This window comes from Platichthys flesus, chromosome 4 (genome assembly GCF_949316205.1).
Source record: "Platichthys flesus chromosome 4, fPlaFle2.1, whole genome shotgun sequence".
Lineage (NCBI taxonomy): Eukaryota > Metazoa > Chordata > Actinopteri > Pleuronectiformes > Pleuronectidae > Platichthys > Platichthys flesus.
Genome location: NC_084948.1, coordinates 18,700,374 through 18,714,919, shown reverse-complemented (window position 1 = coordinate 18,714,919; position 14,546 = coordinate 18,700,374). Strand labels below are relative to the sequence as shown.

General features: G+C 44.4%; 2 protein-coding genes and 1 long non-coding RNA gene across 5 annotated transcripts in view; 1 reads left to right on the top strand and 2 right to left on the bottom strand.

Moving 5' to 3' along the window:
- Positions 1 to 293: 293 nt before the first annotated feature.
- On the bottom strand, positions 294 to 2,231 carry LOC133952376 (uncharacterized). 3 transcript variants are annotated; one of them, XR_009920541.1, is made up of 4 exons: positions 2,129 to 2,231; positions 1,794 to 2,049; positions 1,520 to 1,682; positions 294 to 1,033 (listed from the first exon to the last, which is right to left on the bottom strand). It is a non-coding gene; the product is annotated as an uncharacterized LOC133952376 (long non-coding RNA). The 3 variants fall into 3 exon arrangements; XR_009920543.1 differs by having other exon boundaries at positions 1,794 to 2,044; XR_009920542.1 differs by lacking the exon at positions 2,129 to 2,231 and having other exon boundaries at positions 1,794 to 2,122.
- A 736-nt stretch (positions 2,232 to 2,967) lies between these two features.
- LOC133951450 (ribonucleoside-diphosphate reductase large subunit) lies at positions 2,968 to 7,733 on the top strand. The gene is made up of 4 exons (XM_062385382.1): positions 2,968 to 3,143; positions 4,321 to 6,302; positions 6,502 to 6,690; positions 7,248 to 7,733. Exons 1-4 carry the CDS (start codon positions 3,125 to 3,127, stop codon positions 7,437 to 7,439), a joined length of 2,382 nt encoding a protein of 793 aa, XP_062241366.1. The 5' UTR covers positions 2,968 to 3,124; the 3' UTR covers positions 7,440 to 7,733.
- A 432-nt stretch (positions 7,734 to 8,165) lies between these two features.
- Positions 8,166 to 14,546, bottom strand: part of sipa1l3 (signal-induced proliferation-associated 1 like 3) — a 64,059-nt gene continuing 57,678 nt past the window's right edge. The window contains exons 19-24 of the mRNA XM_062385381.1: positions 14,134 to 14,296; positions 13,830 to 14,004; positions 13,453 to 13,602; positions 12,591 to 12,717; positions 12,150 to 12,231; positions 8,166 to 11,725 (exon numbers count right to left, since the gene is read on the bottom strand). Coding sequence (XP_062241365.1) covers positions 11,531 to 11,725; positions 12,150 to 12,231; positions 12,591 to 12,717; positions 13,453 to 13,602; positions 13,830 to 14,004; positions 14,134 to 14,296 — 892 coding nt within the window. The 3' untranslated portion in view covers positions 8,166 to 11,530. The remainder of the gene's footprint in view (positions 11,726 to 12,149; positions 12,232 to 12,590; positions 12,718 to 13,452; positions 13,603 to 13,829; positions 14,005 to 14,133; positions 14,297 to 14,546) is intronic.

Here is a 14,546-nt window from a genome sequence, read left to right as displayed (position 1 = left end):
AAACACCCAAACTCCCCCTAGTACATCTCCTTATTTAAGACCATAAAGAAGTGTATTGTTTGGCTTACCCAAATTGTCCCATTCCATTTATATTCATGTATAATTATGTATATAGGAATGTTCTATACATGTTCAATGCTTCAATGATAATCCAATAAAACCCCAAAACGCCCCCAGTACAATTTCTCTACCTCCCATTACCCATCACTCCCCTCATTCATTCTGTAAAGACTCAAACCCTCCAGCACAAGAGTCGATATTTCTCACATTCAAAAAAGTTTGTGAACTCAGTGTTATTTATTCAGTCATTTGTTTATTTTTTTTAATAAGATGATAACAACAGACTCTCCCCGGCTCAGGTGACCTCTGCTTGTTACCGGTGTCCCTGTGCTACAATTCCTATCAACATATTCCAGGTGAGATGAACCTGTGATGTCTTTGAGCGTTGCATGCTTCCTTTGCATGTGTACTGACAGATTTTTTTTGTAAAGAACGATGGAGCAGTGAGGACACTTCACTGATTTCAAATTTGCCACACGAAAACATGTCAGCTCTGTTGCTTCAGAGCCTGCAGCAGCAGCGGCAGCACTGACTTCTTCCCTGGGTGATAAATCCAACTCAGAGTCCTTTGGGGGTGAGGCTGAGGGTGGCGGAGACGACTGTGGTGCAACAGAAGCTTTGGGACAAAGTGTGTAGCAGTGGTCTTCATTTGTGATTGAATCCTCTGGAGCAGATAGGGGAGAGTGAGGCTCTGAGTCAGGTTTTGAAGATGTGCATCCTGGAGCGTGTGCTGACTTCTCATGGGAAGCAAAGGAGGTGAAGACCATTGATGATGATGAAGGTGCAGATTGGCTGAGGTCAGCTGACTGAGTGGAGGGTGTTTCACATGGCGGTGGTACTTTATCACATGGTCTCTGACATCCAGTCACGTGTGACGTGATATCTCTTTTGCGCACAATTGTTTTTGTGCAGTTTGGACAGTGGTAATGACCCGTGTCTCTGCACGACAGGTTGCATCTGCAAATGATAGTGTCTGCAGAGAAAGAGTAATCCAACTTAAATGTGTGACTTTACACCTCATAAACATATACTTATTAGAGAGAACATACACAAAACATATATGAATTTTCTCAACTCCAGCTATGGTTTCCAGTTTACCAAGTCAAAATTAAAGTTTCAGGGTGTAGAATTTGGTGATATCTAGTGGTGAAGTTGCATGTTGCAGCCAATGCCCCTCACCTCACCTCACCCTCCCCTTCCAAACCTGAAGCAGAACCTGTGGCAGCCTTCAGTTGTCATAAAAACTCAAAAGGTCTCTAGTTTGTCAAATTTTTGCTACTGTAAAAAACATGCCAGCTTCCAGAGAGGACCAGCTCCTGATGTAAAAGGTGATCTACTGACCCCATATTTTGCATTGTTGACTTAGAATCCAGGGTAAATACAAACACACAGAGTAGTGCTAATCAACATTACACATGGGAAAGTGTCATTTCACAGCAGACGCTTCTCATCCACCCACCTTGAAGATGCACTGCATTCTGTACGTGGGCCCCCAGGTGTCTCCGTAGTGTCTCTCCCTGTGCTGTGCTGAACTTGGGGCACAGGGGACAGCCGAACTGGGCCCAGCTGGTGAGGGAGGTGCTCTGCAGCTGTCCTCCACCCTTGATTATAGACGGGTGCATCTGGAAAACAGTTCAAGTCATTGTAGATTATTTCAAACTGAATTTAAACAGTAACCGATACATTCTACATCATGAGCTGGTTCTCCTGACAGGAACTGAGTCAGGTCTCACAATGGTTAGTGGTGGTGCAGGTCAGGATAAACCACAGGGGGCTGCTGGGTGAAGGCCATGCTGTCATCCTCTGGTGCCCAAGCGAGCTCATGTAACGGAATTTAAACATTTTGTTGTCAACATTAAACTGGTTAAACTATATTTGTTTAAAAAGTGATTACAGATACATGCCTGCAGCTATGACACCGACATGGTAACACCAGCAGACTGGTTGGACACACTGGGAATTTTGACTGTGTCCATAACACAACCTGAGCTAGATATAAAACATCTAATCAAAACCACAACAAAGTTAATAAGACTTTATTAAATATTCTTCAGACTCGGTTTCTTACCGCTTTTGTTCTCTTGTGCTTTTCTGCCTTTCTTCCTCAGTCCCAATATCCGCAAGTCCAACCTGCAGACAAGATGGCGGACCTCCGTCCTCCACCACAACATGCGCAGTAGATTTCAGTGAGCGCACGCGCAACATACATGCCCGTGCTTGACAGGAAATAACACGATACTATCGGAAGTTGGTGTTTTGTATTTACATTTTTTTATTATTATTATTGAGAACACTTGTTACAAAAAAAACATTTTACCAAATATGACCTATTAAAGTTCACAACAGTGTTGATACAGTAGTGAAACACAATGAGCATAAACAAGTCCAGAAATGAAAGAAGTACATTGAGGAAATTCAGCAAATATCTTTAGTTCATTCTTCCATCCGTTAAATATTTACATCTGTGAATAAAGTGCTTACATAACACAGTCAGCTTATTTATTAAAACAGACAATCTGCGAATTACATTATGTTTTCTCTAATTTATCGTTTATAAAAAATATATAAAGAAGATTATTTTATGTACTATTTAATCAAATTTAGTGAGAAAAAGTACATCTTAAACAACACAATATAACTATATACAAACATAGGGTGTTACCTGAAAATACACACAGAAATATAAGAACAAACCCATTTCTAAGTCGTTAGGCATTAACAACAAAAGAAGAAAAATGACCTACTTTTTTGTCCCGCCAGATTCAAAGACAGGAAACGGAAGCTGCCATCTAAAACTATTCTGATTGGTCCTCACACATGAAGAACCGGCGGTTTCTCGCTGCTGATTGGCCAAGCATTGTGAAAACCTCCACCGTCACAGCTGTCGTCTTCCGTACAAAAGCGACGTTAGCGGGAGTTTCGGGAGCAGTTCGCGGGTTCCCCACAGAGTCTGATCGGACGTCACCTCCAGCCGAGCACCGTGACACCGACCACAGGCTGATCGCGCTGCCGGAGAAGCTTCAGTTTTCCCAGGGGAGACGAGTAGACACCACGCCGTATCAACATGCACGTCATTAAGCGAGGTAGGTCTCTGAGGGTGACGGTTCTGGAGCCGGAGGGAACCAGGCCTCCGTTAGCTCCACTGCTAACTGTGTGTTCAATGTGATGTACACAGATCAGATCAAGTTTTACATCAAACTGCACAAACTGTCAGTGTATGCGCGAGTCAGCTGATCCCCGTTAACATTGACATGCACACCGTAAGGTGTAATATCTCAGTCCACCTGCTCCAGTTGATTTACATGATTGTTTATGGGCTCAGCCATGTTTAGCCTTTGTCATGGTTGGCGCCAAAAACTTAAGTTATGATCTTCAGTGTCTCTGTGGAGCTCAGTGAGGTGATGGATGAATAACATGAGTTCCACTAACGATCAGACGCTTTATTTACCTCCTGAGTGTAATAACAGCAGGTTTCTGTGTGAGGTGGGTCTTTGTTTCTGTTCCCCTCCTTTTATTTATTCAGTGTAATTGATCATTCTGTTTATTAGGCGTCAGGCGGATCCTCTCCTGATTGTCCCGTTGAAGTCACTGCCTCACGGTGTTAATGCAAATTCAACTCTCCCCTTGACAGTCTCATATCTTAAACCGTGAAGTGTTCAAATAGTCGTAAATCGTTCATTTCATAAAAGGGCTTTTATTGTGTTACATTTGCATTGGTACCAAACGCACCATTAAATTCACATTTGCAATCACGTGATAAATGTGGTCTGTCCGCTTTCTGACGAGCACTGTGGATTTGATCATGAGTCATAGAAGTTTGTCAAACCGTGTAATTGTTACTGGAGATGAGCCAATACTTTGCTTCCTCTTCCGGTTCTTGTACAAGTTCTTGTACCTGGATTGTGCATGTCTGATACCAGTGCATTTAATATACAAGAAACCTTTTTGATCAAGTTTAACAGCTGGACAAAAATGAATTGCGGACATTTTGTTCTGGCTAATGCTACACTTAACGTTAATATTTATTAATATTTTTTTCATTGCTTTACAAACTACTTGCAAGTTTTGGAGCTGCCAAGATACTTTTTTTTTCTTTCTGAGTTTGTCTTGGGGGAAACTAATACTTTAAAAACTAAAAACATGTAATCGGATCAGTACGTAGATCTGTTTACTCCTCGATGCCAAATCTGACATTTCCTGATATTTATCTCTTAAAACACCAGTTGTGATGTCAATGGTTTGTTTTGGTTTGTTTTTCAGATGGCCGCCAGGAGCGCATCATGTTCGATAAAATCACTTCTCGTATCCAGAAGCTCTGCTACGGGCTGAACTCTGAGTTCGTGGACCCGACTCAGATCACGATGAAGGTGATCCAGGGTCTGTACAGTGGCGTCACCACCGTGGAGCTGGACACTCTGGCCGCGGAGATCACCGCCACCCTCACCACCAAGCACCCGGACTACGCCATCCTCGCCGCGCGGATCGCCGTCTCCAACCTGCACAAGGAGACGAAGAAGGTGTTCAGTGAGGTGATGGAGGACCTGTACAGCTACATCAACCCCCTGAACAGACGCCACTCCCCCATGATCTCCAAGGAGACCCTCGACATCGTGCTCGCCAACAAAGACCGCCTCAACTCGGCCATCATCTTTGACCGAGATTTCTCCTACAACTTCTTTGGCTTCAAGACGCTGGAGCGCTCCTACCTGCTGAAGATCAACGGCAAAGTGTCGGAGCGGCCGCAGCACATGCTCATGAGGGTGTCGGTCGGAATCCACAAAACGGACATCGACGCCGCCATCGAGACCTACAACCTGCTCTCGGAGAAGTGGTTCACCCACGCGTCTCCCACGCTCTTCAACGCAGGGACCAACAGGCCCCAGCTGTCCAGCTGCTTCCTGCTCACCATGAAGGACGACAGCATCGAGGGCATCTACGACACGCTGAAGCAGTGTGCCCTCATCTCCAAGTCAGCGGGAGGAATCGGCGTGGCCGTCAGCTGCATCCGATCCACCGGGAGCTACATCGCCGGCACCAACGGCAACTCCAACGGGCTCGTCCCCATGCTGAGAGTCTACAACAACACGGCACGCTATGTCGACCAGGGCGGCAACAAGCGACCGGGCGCCTTCGCCATGTACCTGGAGCCGTGGCACTTTGACGTGTTCGACTTCCTGGAGCTGAAGAAGAACACGGGGAAGGAGGAGCAGAGAGCCAGAGATCTTTTCTACGGCTTGTGGATCCCCGACCTGTTCATGAAGAGGGTGGAGAGCAACCAGGACTGGTCTCTGATGTGTCCCAGCGAGAGCCCCGGCCTGGACGAGTGCTGGGGGGAGGAGTTTGAAAAGCTCTACACCCAATATGAGAGGGAGGGCCGGGTCAAGCGTGTGGTGAAGGCTCAGCAGGTGTGGCACGCCATCATCGAGTCCCAGACGGAGTCGGGCACGCCGTACATGCTGTACAAAGACGCCTGCAACAGGAAGAGCAACCAGCAGAACCTGGGAACCATCAAATGCAGCAACCTCTGCACGGAAATCGTTGAATACTCCAGTGGCGATGAGGTCGCCGTGTGTAATCTGGCCTCCATCGCTCTCAACATGTACGTCACCCCCGAGCGGACTTTTGACTTCAAGAAACTGGAGGCTGTGACCAAAGTTATCGTGAAGAACCTGAACAAGATCATAGAGATTAACTTCTACCCGGTGCCCGAGGCCGATCAGTCCAACAAGCGCCACAGGCCGATCGGAATCGGCGTCCAGGGCCTGGCCGACGCCTTCATCCTGATGCGTTACCCCTTTGAAAGCCCAGAGGCTCAGCTGCTGAACATCCAGATCTTTGAGACCATCTACTACGCCGCCCTGGAGGCCAGCTGCGACCTGGCCGCCGAGCTGGGCCCCTACGACACGTACGAGGGCTCCCCCGTCAGCAAGGGCATCCTCCAGTACGACATGTGGGAGAAGACGCCCACCGACCTGTGGGACTGGAAGCTGCTGAAGGAGAAGATCGCCAAGCACGGCGTGAGGAACAGCCTGCTGCTGGCCCCGATGCCCACGGCCTCCACCGCCCAGATCCTGGGCAACAACGAGTCCATCGAGGCCTACACCAGCAACATCTACACCCGCAGGGTCCTGTCCGGAGAGTTCCAGATCGTCAACCCCCATCTGCTCAAAGACCTGACGGAGAGAGGGCTGTGGGGCGAGGAGATGAAGAACCAGCTGATCGGTAACAACGGATCCATTCAGGTAAATCAAACTCGCCTCTTCCAGATGCTGAGTTCATCATGTTGTTATGGACTCATTTGTCAGATTCATACCAAAGTAAACATTGGTAGATTACTCCATTAAGAAGATGAGCATCATCATAACTTTTTTTTTTCAACTGACCAATGATGTGACTGAACACTAAAATCTGATTTGTTTATATTTGTTCTTGTGTCAACAGGACATCAAGGAGATTCCAGACGATCTGAAGGAGCTTTATAAAACCGTGTGGGAAATCTCCCAGAAGACGGTCCTGAAGATGGCTGCCGACCGCGGCGCCTACATCGACCAGAGCCAGTCCATGAACATCCACATCGCCGAGCCCAACTACGGCAAACTGACCAGCATGCACTTCTTCGGCTGGAAACAAGTGAGTGACGTCTGCGGGACAAATCCGAAAAGGGGGAGAAGAGAGCAACAACCCTTCACACTTTAGTTTTAAAGCCGAATTATAGTCGGGTTGCACGCACGTATGACACGCAACACGCCCCTTTCGTGCCCTCTGGCGGCATGCGTGCGTCCGCCAATTTTTCTAACTACACGACGAAGCGACGCGAGCCTCACGCAGCCCGCAAGGCTTGTGATTGGTCTGCTGACGACATCCCGTCCGGAGGCTAGTGTCCGGTTTCATGCCCCACAATGCACGGAAATCACGGAAGATTTAGAAGGACGAATATGGACGAAATAGAGGAGCACTTGGCAGAAGAGATCCGAAAGTATGACCACTTGTGTAACCCGTCACTGACTGGCCGATTTGTCCGCCAGAAATAGGCTATGAGGAGCCGGAGTGGCGATGTAAATAAACAGTCGTGGCCTTCCGCGGTTGCAGTTGCAGGACTATAATTCAGCCTTTAGGGTTGTCAATATATTAAATTGTTGAAAAACACCGGTGCAGCACTTTAACCTGTGTCCTCACTCTCTCCACAGGGTCTGAAGACAGGGATGTACTACCTGAGGACGAAGCCCGCCGCCAACCCCATCCAGTTCACCCTGAACAAGGAGACGGTGAAGGAGGCCCAGCCAGACAAAGTCTCGGAGGAGGAGCTCAAAGCGCTTAACAAGGCAGCCATGGTTTGTTCCCTGGAGAACAAAGACGATTGCCTCATGTGTGGATCCTAAACGTTTCCCCTCTCCACTCGTTTCTCTGTATCTGCTGAAACTCCATGTGTTCGCCTGCTCTGACTTGATGCTGAATCTTTTGGGTGCTGAACAGGATGTTTGACTCACAAAGATTCACAAATCTAGAAAGCATTTTTCATGAATCCTTCTCTGGCTCACTGTGGGACATTATTTAAATGTATAAAATGAATTAATGACGTCTTGTTTACTCACGTCAATGGGAAAACTACAAGTACTTAAACTTTATTTTATGTTGCCAATCAAATAACTTTGTAATAAAAAATTAAAGCTTCATACGTTTCATTGTGTGTGTGCACCGGGAAAAAAAAAAACTTTATTCAAAGTGCAGGATCTCAGGTTGGTCTTAATTTTTTTCATGTATACACTGAGTCCACAAATTTTTTTTTTTTTCAAATTTGGTTCAGTCATGGAAAACCATTGGTCAAAATGTATATGAACCCTGGTTTGACTTCATTCTTGACATTGAGAGTTTTTCCTGAATTAATCTTTTTTAAATCAGCTCATTAAATCCAGTAACACACTGGTTCCAAAACAATAAACTTAGTGGTGTTTTGAGTGGTGATCTTTTGGTCAAAGAAACTGAAAAAGTTTACATTGAGCTCTGTCGTGCATTTAAACAAAATGAATCGCAGCCTTAGTTTAGACCACTTATTGAACTTAAGAGGAAAAAATACTTTTACATCTCATGAATGAACCAAATGATCGTTGTTTTTAATATATTTTTTATAAAATAATGAAAACATAATTTACACTTTTAAATGTACAAGTCATTATTACAACCCAAAGCAAACAATGAACAAGCGTTTTGTCTGTGCGTCGCGTGCTGCCGCCACACGAGCGACACACAAAGAAAAGATGACGTCAGACACCCCCCCGAAAGAATCATACAAATCAACTTTGTACAGGAATCAGAAGTAGAACATCAAAATAAAACACACACACACACAGTACCCTCTCGTCTGACAGCGGCCAACGTGTTAAAAAATAAATTATCAAAATATTTAACATCTAAAAACAAACGTAGTTTTACAATATTAACCATTAACCTTAATTATGCATTATTGATTTGTTCAACAGGGTGTTGTGTATGCTTTAAATAGCGTAAAATTATACAGAACATGAACGGAATTTGTATATATATATATATATATATGTATAAAAAAAGAAACCTTGCCCCTTTTACATAAGCAAAGTAAAGATTAAGACTAAAATCAAAGCGACACCTGCAAAGCTGGAGGAGGAGGAGAAGGAGGAGGAGAAGGAGGAGTGCGTCACTGAATTTAACCTCCGCAAAAACGTCAAACCTGAAACCAGTTTACTGAGGAGCCACATGAGAGACTGAGATTGTTAATGACAGACTGGTAAATTAGGTTCATGTATTAATGTTACTGGTCTCAAAGTTACTCAGATGAAAACCTCTCGACTGGAGGATGACGAGCTGGTGACACTGAAGCAGAGTCTTGTTTGTTTGTAACCGTGACCAAGGAGGTGATGGTTACATCTGCTTGTTTGCAGGATAATGCAAAAACTACTGATCAGATTTTATTGGGAGTTGGTGGGAGTTTACAGATGTAAACAGATACAAATCCTTTATCACTGCATATGCCATTTGTGGATATTGACATAATAAACATGTGAAATCTGTTGAGAAACTATTTTATCTGTTTTAAACGAATCCAGCAAATGGATTACGACCTCGATTTACCTACAATGAACCAAAACATCCAGAAATATTAAAGGGAACATCTCTGATAGTCTCACAGTACATCATTACCCCCCCCCCCCCAATGGTGTAGCGTCATTGTTACCAGCATATTGAGAAACCTGAGCGAGTTGGAAAGTTCAAAACTAACAGATCCAGTCAGACCAGGGAGGAAAAATATCACTGCTCATCTGGGCTGAGAGTTCAGAACAGTGTCATCAGTCAATTAATGAAGTGAGACGGGAAAAGAAACTTCCTCTGCAGGGATCTGTCATCCAGTCAGTACCAGCATCCACTCACACACACACTCGCAGTTCTGTATGAAAAATAGATATAGTAGACAATATCGTTAAGCCAGCTTGCTGTATAAATAAGTGTTTTGTTCAGAACACATGGACGAATCCTCTCACACACTGGTTCTGATGGGAAGGAGCGTCAGTGTTGTCCAGTGAATTTTCATGTACAGTAAATGTTTTTCCATCAACACACACGACTGTTGACGTCGCTTCATTCTGATGAGAACACACACACACAGTTTAGACGTTTTGAGAAATACACTTATTCGTTTTCTTATGTTTAACGATTGATGCCACTCATGTTTGTCCACTACCTGGTTTGGTTATTAAGGTTAGCTTCTTTTTGTCAACCCAATTACTTTGTTATAACTCAGTCAAATGTCAACATGCAGACAAGATACACATGTTTCCAACGATACTACTGTTCTCCAAAGTCCAATTAGAGTAAACATCCAATAACCTTCTTAGAAAACAGCAAAAAGTCGAGAGCTTTATCATGTTTTTTGAGTTTTCTACATCAAAGTAATGTATTTGTTTTGTTCACAGTATGAACAGGAACTAACAACAGCAAAGGCCTAAATGTAAACAAACAAAGGCTGTAAGATGGGGCTTCATTTGTACACCACAGCATAACTTAATGGAAATTATTGTTTTTGGTTGCCAACACATTTAACATTTCAATAATTTATATACTGATATTTAAGCGTTTATAAGATTGAACAAAATCCACCAATAAGCATTTGTAAAGCTCACCGATTAACATCTTGTTTTTTTTCATAAATACAGTGAGGATTCGATAATTGGTCACAGCTATTTAAGACCACGTACACAAAACAATATTACGTTAAAAAAGTTGCTTAAATCACATAACTCTGTGTTACACCAGGCCCACCAGGCCGGATTAAAGTAATAGTGGCATCAATCTTTTTTATCTGCAAGAAAGAAAATAAGTGTATTGTTTTAAAGAAGAGGAAAAAAAGTCTCAGCTAAAAGTTCTGGGGTTAAAATAATCATCCAGTACGTTGAGGTCTGAGATGATACGGCACTGCTGGAGATTCTGTACAACGCACTTCATCAGAGACACGATGTGGGCGTCACCGAGTTCCTGACATCGACCAATCCCTTTCACTCGACTCTCTGACGGCTTGTTTCACATGTGTGGGCCACGGTTCCTCCACGTAAACGGAGGAAAGAAGAATTCTGTGGCCCACAAGTTTAATTTATACAGTAAACTTGTTTGTTCATTAATCAGTTGTTCTTAAACACACACACACACACACACACACACACACACACACACACACACACACACACACACACACACACACACACACACACACACACACACACACACACACACACACACACACACACACACACACACACACACACACACACACACACTGAAGGGCAATAAAACAAATCAAGACTTCAGCACAAACATTGATGTGCAGTAATGCTTCAGAATATTCACTTTACCATCAGTCTCTCTCTCTCTCTCTCACGCACACACATACAAACACACCTCTTTAGTACAACCGTTATGCAATATCATTAAAATATAGATAATATCGATACAAGAGAATTGTACCACACAGGCATCTATCTACAGTACCATGTCTGTAGAGCTTCCATCACTACTAGTGCATTCTGGGAGATGCAGTCTGTAATGAGTCTTTTTTTTTGGCGGGTTTCGCTGCAGGAACAGTATTAGGCCTCTCCAGGTGATGTAGTGTTCTCAAAAACAGTTCGGTTCTCCTCTCCATCACTCCTCCGGCATAGTAGCAGACTCAGTATATTTATACATATATAGAAAGTATATAAGACTTTGACTTCAGTTTATAAAAATAAACAGGCTCAGAGAGAAGAGAGGGAGGGTCTCTGCTCGGCGAGACTTTCCGGGAGTGTAGCGTTTCAAAAATAGTCTTTTTCGGACTCTCTCTGGTTTAAGGCAGTCCAGTGGAAGCTGAGTGAGGGAACTGACCTCCGCCTCCTGAAAGAATACTCCTCTCACACTTGCCCTCCCTCAGGCCTGAATCACACTCTTCTTCTTCTTCTTCAGCACCTGTTGATCACTCCCTCTTTGAGTCTGTGTCGTGCATTAAGGAGTGAGCCCCTTGGTCACTTCCTGTGCTGTGGGGGCTGGTGAAAAAGTTGTTGAACTTGCGCAGCTGCTCGCTGGCTGTCACGCTCTGCTCCTGCAAACGCTGGTTGTTCTCTCTCAGGTCGGCCATCTCCGCCATCAGGACAACTTTATCCTTCTTCTCCTGGCGGTGGACAAGAAGGGAACGAATGAGGAGCGGGGAAAATAAATGAATATTGCTCAGTTCAGAGCGACTGGAATGTTTTATCAATGTTATTGAAGGAGTAGTTTGACAGTTGGGGAAATATCTACTTATGTCATTTGTATGCTAAATACTAAATTACTAAACATGATGTTTCAACCTGTTTTTAAAGCATCAAATAACTAATTAAAACCAAAGAATAAAAACATCTGTATGATAAGAAATAACTACAATCATATTTGAGAGAAATTCATTTGACTTGTATTTTGGTCAAAGTCCTATTGTGGAGATTAATATGACTTCATCTGGAGTGGTTTGAACACACTCATCAAAAGAAGATCCTCTAGTTTAGTGTGTGAATGAAACATTTATACCAAGTCCTTGGTTAAAAGAATAAGGTTCTCACTCTCTCCAGGTCGTTATTCAGCTGCTTCAACATGACCTCCAGGTGATAGAGCCGGCCAGACAACTCGGGGGGGGCCTCGTCACTGTGAAAACACACACAAACAGATGTAGGTGATACAGGAAGGTAGGGTTTGCTGTTTTTGTGGGTGTGTGTGTTTTGATTTATCATTGTGTATAATTGTTTCAACAAAAAATAAAAGTTCTTCCTCTTGCTGCTCCCTGATGGAATTAACTCCCTCTCTGTAAACACTCAAACTCTGAGAGAATACACAGGGGAGTATATGCTGCTACCTCAGCAAACTACCACCGGGTGGCAGTAGAGACTAAGTAAACAATCGCCTGGCGATACAACAAAGCCATGAGTAGTTGGTGGGGTTGAATTTCTCAAGTTGTGTAGCTGCACTTAAGAGAAAGTAGAGCTCGTTTGATGTTTGTCACGTACCTGCTGAGGGTCGGTGTGGTCCGTGGCGTCTGAGGAGTTTGGAACTGAACGGGACTTATGACTGGTCTCATGTCAGGACTTCCGACCTGCGGCTCAGTCAGTGAGAAGAGGGAAACCGCTTTTTGTGCTGCAATAGAGACACATGATCCTACTTTAAATAAGAGTCCCTGGAGATACAAGACACAGTCGCACCTGAACACAGCAGCAGGACGGGCGGTGGATTAAAGTGTTTGTCTCTGTGGAAGCAGAGGACACGAGGGACAGCAGTCGGGATCAAGGTGTAGATGAACACACGGGTCTCTCGTTCTTTCTTTCCCAGGAGTGTCGTGTGACAGAGACAAAGTGAAACCAGTTGACCCCAAACATCCAGACAACACATCTCATAACCACCAGGACATTTAGGACTTCATACTTGTTTAATCTTGCAAATTCATCACTACAACTAGGTGGTTATACGCTTGTGTAATCTAGATTTCTCTAGCATTTAACTGACTAGTGGTTTACATGCATACTTTAATATGATGGCTGTGAGTGGAGAAAGAGTTCCATCTCATCGTTGCTCCGCCCAAAATAATTTTCCCCATCGTTTGTAGATTCTCTGTAACCAAGCAACCAGCTGCAGTGTAGACAATCTGCTTCCTGCTTCTACCGGCAAGCACATTCCCAATGGATATGAATGGTCACATGATGTGAATTTTCAGGTGTGTTAGTATGGAGTATTATTGATATGGAGCTGAAACAATTGTGTGGACAGATATTGTTTTAGTTTTAAAGTGCAATTTTAATATGAAAATGTGTTTGTAGGGATGAAGCCTGAGTCTTAAGTTGAATAACTGTAATCCTGAAGTGTCTCCTTCCTCACCTTCGTAGGCTTTTGCAGCAATGACCAGGCTGGACCACTCAAGTCCACAGGCAGTGTCAGGGAGAGGCATCAGCCCAGGATCGAGCCTCCTCAGGGGGGGAACTTTGTCCCTGACCTCTGTGAGGGACAGTTCAGACGCAGACAGAGGCACTGGGGACAGATGAGGAGAGGAGCTGCAGTTAGTAAACAAACCTCTGCAGGAAACAAGAGGATCTACGAGGCTTAAAAGGGAAACAGATACCTTGTACATCACAATCATAACCAGACTGCTTTCATACTACCATTAGGCAGCTGGTGAACTCATCATAGCTGTGGTGGCAGAGAAGCTTTCTTCCACCAGCCTAAAACCAACCTGACAACAGTCAATATAAACTGACCCTTCTTGATCTGCAGGTGGTTGGAGGTGACGGCGTGTCTGCGCGTTGGCAGCGTGCAGGTGAACAGCACGTCAGTCGGAGTCGTCGGGTTCTCGGAGTTGGCAAAGCTGGCTTCTCTGCGGCCGCTGCACAGCGACTCGTCTGAAAATGTGCGCTGCAAAGTCCGTCTGGGAGACTGAGGGGAGAAAAACCCACAGGGATCAGGGTTAGGGTTAGGGATACACAGAGATCAGAGCTGTGCACGTTCATGAAGGTACAACTGAAGTCTGAAGTGATGGTGCACAAGCGTCAGTGTCTTCCTCACTGGATCTCTCTGTGGTATCTCTCCCGGGTTGTCCATGATGATCAGTTTCTTCAGGTCGTCCTCGATGGTGCTCTTGTACGTCCGCCGTGGAGATCGCAGGTCCCTCAGGGACGCTCGGAGTCGAGGTTGTCCAAACACGTTCTTTGAATTTGTGTCCACCTGCCTGGAGCCACAATACATGAGCATTAAGATCCCAAATTATAGAATTTATGTTCTTTGTCTTGTCGTTTTTGTGCGTCTCCTCATATTGACAGAAGCGATTTACATCTCCAGCCCTTTTACAGCTGAGGACAATCATGTTTACTTATTTATCTAAAAATTCCTTTTACCAGACGCCATTTTGTTTGACAATGATTTCGATCCTCTGTTCATGACTTCACCACAGATCATATATTTACGTCTAGATTTTCAGC